Source organism: Trachymyrmex septentrionalis, unplaced genomic scaffold, assembly GCF_001594115.1.
Source record: "Trachymyrmex septentrionalis isolate Tsep2-gDNA-1 unplaced genomic scaffold, Tsep1.0 scaffold20, whole genome shotgun sequence".
NCBI lineage: Eukaryota > Metazoa > Arthropoda > Insecta > Hymenoptera > Formicidae > Trachymyrmex > Trachymyrmex septentrionalis.
Window position 1 is genome coordinate 2,421,947 of NW_017305180.1, and position 9,342 is coordinate 2,431,288.

The 9,342-nt window shown below is 28.0% G+C and overlaps 1 protein-coding gene across 5 annotated transcripts in view; it reads right to left on the bottom strand.

Moving 5' to 3' along the window:
• The window catches only part of LOC108747746 (FH1/FH2 domain-containing protein 3), a 164,661-nt gene that overhangs the window by 35,150 nt on the left and 120,169 nt on the right, over positions 1–9,342 (bottom strand). For all 5 annotated transcript variants that reach the window (XM_018485443.1, XM_018485442.1, XM_018485445.1 and 2 more), the window contains one exon: positions 6,364–6,422. In XM_018485443.1, the coding sequence (XP_018340945.1) occupies positions 6,364–6,422 (59 nt within the window). The remainder of the gene's footprint in view (positions 1–6,363; positions 6,423–9,342) is intronic.

A 9,342-nucleotide genomic window follows, 5' to 3' on the forward strand; every position in this document is an offset into this window, starting at 1 on the left:
TATTTTTTACTGTTAATTCTATTTCTTTACTATTTTTTTTTAATTATTATTACTGTCAACCACATTTTAATTTTAAGTTTAATAAAATTTTGGCACTTAATTTTTAATTTAAAACTTAATTTTTTGTCTAAAAAAATTTTTTAATATAAAACATGTTTAATAATGTCATAAATATTACTTTTCATTTAACGTGGCCTCATTTCATTGCAATTTTTACGTAACTACGCCCTTTCGTCTGTCCAAGTTTTGCAGTGTGGTAAACCCAATTCGCGATTTCTTTCGCGGAAAAGAAGACCCGGTGCGACCGCATAATCCACAGCTATCACGCGATCTCCAAATGCATAATGCATGCAGGAGAGAGATGGTCCAAGGAGAGGAGTGATGAGAAAAACGAGCGAGAAGGAGAAAGAAGAGAGATATGCAAGCAAAGGTAATTAGAAGTTCGCTGCAGGGTAGTTGCGAAGAAGTCGGGGAGAAGGATGAGGAGAGGAAGAGAGAACAAACGACGCGTCTTCTAAGAATAGCGGTCTCAAGGCCCTGGGGCCCTTGGTTCCTCCGTAATCAGTGACCATATAAGCAAAGGTCCCCTCTTCGACCCTTTTTGCTCCGTTTCTCTGTCTCCGCTTGGTATCTTCTTTTCGCTGCTAAGCAACTTTACCGACTACATAATGCACTATTGTCGCCTATATATTCACTTTCGTTTAATTTTCACTCCGATCAATGTTAGATTTTAGCGTTAAGTACTTATTTTATTATGCTACTGTAGATTGATATATTTTTGGATTAGATAATTTATTGATATATTTTTGGATTAGATATCTGATTGGTTCTAACAGAATTAAGAAAAATAACGTTTTATGTATTTTAAATGTGTGTACTTATATTCGCCAAGTTTCTTTAAAGTTATATTTAAAGTTGTATAAATATGTTCCTAATTATTTTTTAATTACTATTTCAAAAATATTTAGCAATAATATTTTCATGTAGATGTAAAAATTAGTGTAATCAATCAAAGTATTAATATGAGGTATCTATATATTTGTATGTATTTTCAAAATAAACAAGTTCACAGGCATTCAACATTAGAAATTTATTTTATTGAGGTAATTGTTTTATCGACAAAGTCGTGACGACATCTATAAAATAATTTACGTGAAAAGTAATATAATAAGAAATATCATAATATTCATAATATTCATGGCGTGATAAATGTTATTACGTACTATTTTTATCTGTAATTGTTTGTTCCAGGAGCAATGCCAATTGGCATATAACATTGTTCTAATAAAAGAATAGTAAAGATAATTAGAAACGATTTAAAAATATAAAATAATATCAAAAATATTAAACAAGAAATTATAAATTTCACTTTTTTTTTATATCTTAAAACAATTATAATACAAAAAATTTTGCTAATTATAATATGATACGTATGAGTTAGCTTTCAAAACCTAATAAGATAATAATTTGAATAAGATTTCATAAAATTTGTATAACAATAAATTAAAAATTATAATTAAAAATTGTAATTTCTGTTTATAGTAATTTCTGTCTTAAATTTGACATTTACCAGCAAATGCTGTGAAAAATTAAAAGAATTTTCATTATTTAAATAAATTTATTTTAATAAGTTATATAAATAGAAAAAATTCAACGAAACAAATATCTTTATTGTCTCATAATCAAATAATAATAAAAGATCATTTATTAAAAATTTAAAATTCGTGAAAATTTCCATTTGTTACTAAATACTAAAACATCTAATCCGTTTCGCGGACAACCGAATACTATTGCCAGATTTTTCGGCGTGAGCGAAATCCGAATCCACGTGTCGCGTGATTCGTGAAAACGTGCTCTCGTGGCACATCTCGTGCTATGTAATGCGTCCGGTTAACCAGCTAGCTGCGGAATATTTGTATGATCTGTTTGTGAGTGAAACAGAATAGTGAACTTATTCATTGTTACCGCATGAAAAGTACACTTCATGCTCATCAATGCGAAGATAAAAGGCGATTAATAAGTGAGCAATGGAATGCAATAATTATAAAGCTTTCAACAAGAACTGTGTTTAGACATATAACAACTATAATTTTTATATTTGGTGCATATGTATTTACATAAACGCAATAAATTAATTTTGCATTCATTGATTATCAAATTTTATTGTTTGTTGTTAACCATATAATCGTATGTTATTAATAATTATTAATAATGTGATTATGATGATATTTTACCACGTCTTATCTTTATTCTGATATTTGTTTCTCATTTTTTACCATAAATTTTTATTAATAGATATTTATTTATTTTAAAAATATCTATTTATATTAAATATGCTAAAAAATAGTATGTGAGAAAATATTTATATAGGTTAAAGCATTTAAAAGTTTCGTAGGCGCGTTACAAACACTTATTTTAAATTAATTTTTCTCTATCTAAGAATCTCTATTCCGTAAGCTCTTCTTATTTCCATTGCTTTTTAAGATATTTTTGTCCATTTAGAATAGCATGTATTGAAATATAAATAAAATACGAAGGATATTCTTGCAAAATATAATCGTCTTTACTACTCGCTTTTCAAAGGTAGCTAAGTCACATAGAAAGAAGAAGAGAAGAAGGATCAAAATGAAAAAAAGACAGACAAATTTCATGAGGGTCGGAGATACACGAAGAACCGTTAAAATATGTAAAACGGCATGGTCCACTTTGGCTTCCGCTCCTCCCTCTGTCCTTTTGAAACTTCTTTTTTCCTTGCTTATGTACCTTCGATTATCTTCTCCACCGCCTTCACAAAGTTCAATGAACCAGGACACAGAGCCTGTAGGTGTACCTGACACACATCATTCGCAAATTTCGTTCCCTGTGGTATTTAATATCTACGAAACATTTTAGCAAGATTTTTATTTATTAGTAAATTTAACGCGTACATAAAATATATTAACATTGGTAATCTTTTTCCTGAAGTGAACTTTCTAAATTCAATTAAAAAATCTGAAATTAAAATTTCTTATATACATAAATGATAGCCGATAATATCGAGCGATACATGGAGACAAAATAAGATACGCATCCAATCTAATTTCGTTCTATCTGAACGTGCTTATACGTTCTGATTATTAATAATTATTAGCCTTATTTTTTTATCATGTCTAAAAAAATATAATTCTCTTTTTCTGACTGACACACACATACACAAAACATAAATTCATTTAAAAATTTGTAATTCTATATCATTTTTGCAAATATTATTATATTTAAAAATATATATGAAACATTAATAAAAAAAATCTTTCAATTACAATTGATTCAACTACACAAACAGATATAATAAAATGTTAACAATTATAACAACGTCTACTTGCAGGAAACAGCTCTGATAGTTAAATCTCGTAAGGAATAATTTACATGGCGAAAAGGCGAGGAATATCTTTGGTTATTTTCAAGAAATTGATGTTAGCAAGTCAAATAAGCTCATCTGAACATCTTATAGAAATACTTCTCACTATAACGGAAATAATGTAATAATCTTAACAAAAACAAAAACAAGAGAGAGAGAGAGAGAGAGAGAGAGAGAGAGAATTTGTAATACAAGAGACAAGATTTTATTCACACAAACAAATTTAATCATACGTCGCACTTACATATACATATTTCTACATACATTATTATAGTTTTCAGATACAAAACATTCTCATAACAAAATTAATTAGGAAGTAAATTTTATTTAAACAATTTGAATAATAATAAATTTTAAAAAATTGATATAAATTAGAAAAACATTTAATATGTTTTAAATGTTCGGAACATTCGTTAAAATTTTAATGCGTTATCTATAAGTTTAATAATCTGCAGAATTATAAAGGAATAAATAAGTGGACTTAGTAAAACTAAAAATATTGTAAACTTGTAAGTAAAATAAATAATAATAGTAAGCTGTCAAAACCTGTTTTAAAAATGTAAATAGAACTCCACAGACATTATTATTTCTCTACGAGTCGTTAAATTGCTGATAATTATAGTAATTCAGACATAATAAGGTTTAATCAGAACAAGTTTTATCAAAATAATACCTTATATAGTCGCTTATTTCGTTTTCATAAAATTGATAAAACAATAAATCATCGTTTATTGAATTGAAAAGATTCATTTAACGTATGCATTATGCGTAAAAAAGTGTAAAATAAATGTAGTAGTTTCGAAAATCTCCATGACACATTTCAATTTTCTCGTAATATTCCAATTTATTCCATTATGTCAATAAAAACGTTCAAGGTAATCGCCGAGAAAATGTACTTACTGTCGAGAGCTCGATAAGAAAAGTCGAAGCCACCGATTGACTCATCGTATTCTTTTAAAAATTTCAATAATGTCATGCTACATTTGTAGTGTTAAGTATTTATGATACAATCATATGGTAAAAACATGTTTATTTCCAATTTGAGAAATCACGCAAATTTTCACAAGTCGTTGTTAGTCTTTTATTTATTTTTTTTTTAATAAAGAGAAAAGAAGTGAAAGTTATTTCAATCATATTTTTTAAATATATAAATCTATTTTAATCATATTTTCTGAAAGTTCTGAATATTTCAATTTTCAAAGCTTTACTAAAATAAAAAAATTAATAATTCCTAAATATTTTTATAACATATTACATAGTTTAGATGTAAACATAAATAATTAGGTATTTCTAAACTGTAAACTAGGAATCAATTGACGGTGAAAAGTTCAAGCAGAGGTGCGTATTTGCTGCTGTTTGTTGTAATTTCAGTAACGATTTTTGTAACGCTACAGATAAAAAGAATGTAGAACGGAGTTTTTATTCGACATTGCGTGATTAAGTACCGTCTGTCATAGACGGTGATGGATGGTCGCTGAGCCACGATAAAGGATTAGCTTGATTTTCACAGGTACAGGGTTCCGCACTCAACGGCATAGTCATTACTTTGCTAATTATCAACAGGCAACAGAGCTCATTGTTTACGTCATTGTATAATTATGCCGTAGCGTATATTTAAAAATATTATATTTTGCTTAAAAACATGTTGTAAATTTAATTATGCGTTCGTTATTCATTGTTTTTATATAGTTGTTCGCACAATTTAGATCACAAAAAGTTTTGTAATATTAAAAAATTACTGATGTTTTAAAAAAAAAAAGAAGGATATTAAGTAAAAAAAAAAATACCACAACTTTTAGTACACATTACATATTTCAGTACATAATTTTCTCCTGTACAATTTCAATGAATATAAATATCTACGTTCTTATAAATACACTATTATGATTAACTATACACATATACGTTTATCCGTCAGACGTCATCGATTGTACACAATGTCAGTATCACAATCAGTATAAATTATTCATATTAATGATACACGGTCCCTATACATTTGGATCTCTTCGTGCTATAATGGTTAAATGTGCGTGACTGTTCACCCACAAACATTGATTGGTCGCATTGTCATACAGTTAGATCGCTATTGCTAGTAAAACAAGTGACCTCATAAGTAAAATACTAATGATTTGACTTAAAATATATTTAACCTAAATATTTTTTGTCATAAAATTATTATATATATAATTAAAAGTAATATTGAAAACAAATATTATTATTATTGTAAAAATTACTCATATTATTTATAGAAATCTAATTTAAAATAATTTTTTATAGGTTTTATATATAAGTTTTACTTATACGTTTCTTAATTTTAGAAAATTAATTTTGTTAATGGAAATATTTTTACACGCTGTTTGTTTATAGATCTCTTCAGTTTCTAATATTAAATATAAAAAAAAAATAGATTTTATATTATAAATTTTAATATATTCATTAATTTAAAATTTATAATTAATAAAGAATTAATTATTTACTTAATTCCTGTATATTAATTTGCAAGAAATTACGTTATTATTTATTCTCAAAATACATAATATGTAGGTAATTAATTATTAATAATTCTATATTTTAATTAAGCAAAATTAAAAGAGTAAAATAAAATTATAGTAAGTATGAAATAAAAGTAAGACAAAATTATTCAAAATGTCCGTAAAACACATTAATTTTATATAGTCTTATTCTCTGTATAGTCATCCTCCTCCATCTGATCATCATTATCAAAACTCAATGCTTCGCAGCATCAACGTTACAGTTATAAGCAGAAGGTCGCCGTTGTCAGTGAACCGAAACAAGTGACCGAGTAACTAGAACGAGACTCGACCCAACGCTGCCAGTTAAGGGTCGAGGAATCAGCGCGCGCGGTCGGCATGGATGAGCCATCCAAGTGGATCGTGGGAGCCCGTTGCGAGATTTAAATCAGAAATCTACGATGAGAGAGAAAGAGAGGAAGAGATGATACTCACCTATGATGGTGTGAACCCTCACGGACAGCTGGGTCCTGAGAATGATCGCGTTCTTCCGGCTGCAACAAAAAGAATAAACAATGCGACCGATTAGTACGCGCGTCGAAATGTTGATTGCTGCGCGGGTTACATATTAATATGTAATTAGAGATACAGAGGCGGAGAGGATGAGAAAGGCCTATTGCCCTACTGAAACACGTTATTATTCATCCCGTCGCGGATAGATACTAATTAGTTATGGCCGTAAATTAATCGCGTTCAGTAATTACTTAATTAGGACTCGGGGCGTCCTTAATCCACTTGCACAATGTGCGAACCCCAACAAATATGTTTTTATGGTATGTACTCAAATTTAGATTTATAAATTTACAATTATAATATAGTCTTTGTTCTGACATAACAACACAATAACCTGGTAACGCAGTTATTACCATTTATTTCTTGAATCAACTAAGTATATAATTAATGGCTTGTAACGTTATTATCTAGACAAAAAATTAACATAATTTCAACATAATTTCTTATCGTTAAAATACTCAAAATAGAAAAAAATCTTTAAGATATTTTTTTAAAATTTATATAATAAACGATAATTGTATATTAACACTTAATTATTTATTCAAAGGTTCGATGTAAAAACTAATCAGTTCCATTTTTTTCTGCAAAAATAACTTTTCAAGTAAATTTAACGTGACAAATATTTCGTGCCATTTTCTCGTATAAGAAATGGATAGATCCATGATTTATAAATTAATATTTTATCATAAATAAAACTGGTTGAGTAATTAAAAAGTCATATTATGTTGATTATTTTTTAAATAAAAGAAAACTAGAGAATGTTTCTTTTCTGGTTGACAAATACGTATCAGAGAATGATAAATGATATAAAATGAATAAATGAAATTATAACCGATTCTATTGAATCATAAATCTTTTTGGAAGGACTTGATATTGATGACAACAATATTGAAGTTAACATTAACAGTAAGAGTATTTATTACTTTTACTGATTATTAAATAAAATTACATTTTAACAATACTGAATTTTCGATTTTTATTTTTGAAGCAAAAAATTGACACTTTTATTTAAAAATATCTTTTTATAAAAACCATCATTACCAATAAAGCTTTTTTTAATTCAAAAACATATTAACAAAATGATCTTTACATATTTTAATCAGCGTAAAATATTCTGCACAATATATTTGTCAAAACAATTTTTTGTTAATACGATAAAGGAGGATATTAAAATAAAGTTGATTTTTACTCAAAAAGGTGTAAGTAAAAGAAACAGGGTTTTTTATTTAAATTTTGACTTTCTACATAATAAAGTTAGCAAAAATTCGAGACATTTGGAAAACACCTCAAAAATTGAGCAAAAACATTGCATTTTGAATAAATACACAATAATTGTGTTCAATTTTCGAGGTGTTTCTCAAAAATGCTACAAACTTTTTAATAACTTTTTAATTACCATATCCACACAGGAAGTCAAAATGCATAAAATATACTATTCCATTTATTTACACCTTTTTGAACAAAAATCGGTTCCTTTTTAATGCCTTTTAAAAAATTAAGCAGCTCGGTTTTTTCCTTCAAAAATTAAATTGATATAACTTTATTACGCAATGTGATTAAAAGGAAATTATGAAATAGAATTATAATTACAAACTTTTGTGTGACACATAGTATCGACTATGCATAAATTCTGTCCTAATTGCCATATAACTAGACAAGCTAATTGGCTTTCGGATAGGAAACTTCTGGAGTGGGTTATTCCATGAGCGTTCCAGCAGTTCCCCACGGAATAGTCAAGTAGCGACGAACTCATCATATGACAACTGTAATGGAGTTCCCGTGAGCGTACCAATTCTCAAAGGAAAACACTCATCGATTTGGGTGTAAATACTGCTTCACAACAACGTGCCTCGATACATAAATTGGGTTAGAGTGGCGCACTCGACTTCCCTGTGCATATCACCTCACCTTGAACGGCGCGAACTTTAAGGCCCTGCGAACCTTCCCACGCTACGTCGCTGAGAAACCGCGACGACCGTATAGACAATGGCTTTCAGAAAAAGAAGAGGGAAAAAGAAGCGACGAAGAGTCATCGGTATAGTGGCGATGGTGGTGGCGATGGTGCGCGGAGGTAAAAAAAAACTCGGGTATACGCTCGTTAATAATGTTTCCGCTCGTTAAATGAGGGAGTCAGAATGCGATTACGCGCCCTGAATTTCCCACGAATAATGGCGGACGTAGCAGTATGTTAGGCGACCCCTCTTAAATGCCAGTAAAGGGCATGAATATACAGTGCAATAGGCCAAATTACAAAAAACGGTATGGCAAATAATATTAAACGTTTTTAAAAAAAAATAAAACTAAAATGAATAATTAAATCTTTTAGATTCTTAAATAATACAATAAAAAAAAGGGAAAATTAAAGATTTTTTTGTAAAAAGCATATTTAATCACAATTTCACGGATTTAAATTTAAACGTGGTAAATAAAATAGCCGAATATATACATAGATATAAATACAAAATCATAAGGTATTGTGTTATGAGTTATTACAAAAATAAGTAAAATAAACAAAAGTATAAATAAAAGATAGATTAATTTAAAAAACTAATTTAATGAATACCGTAGCCAATTTATCTAATGGCTTCACTTAAGTGTAAAAGTATAATATAAAGTATAATATAATTGACATGACATGAAGTCTTTTAATTTTATCTAATTAAAAGTTTATGCATTTTTATAATATAATATATACATATAAAATCTTAAAACACATGTAGAGGGGTTAACTCAAAATAAAAAAATTTATGATAATATTCTAAATTTATAATAATTCTTTACGAAATTATATTATAGAAGCAAATAATAGTCATGTATAAGGGTTCATAGAGATTATAACAGTAGCCATATTCTTTGATAAAATACAATATACAATATATATATATTATATATATATATATT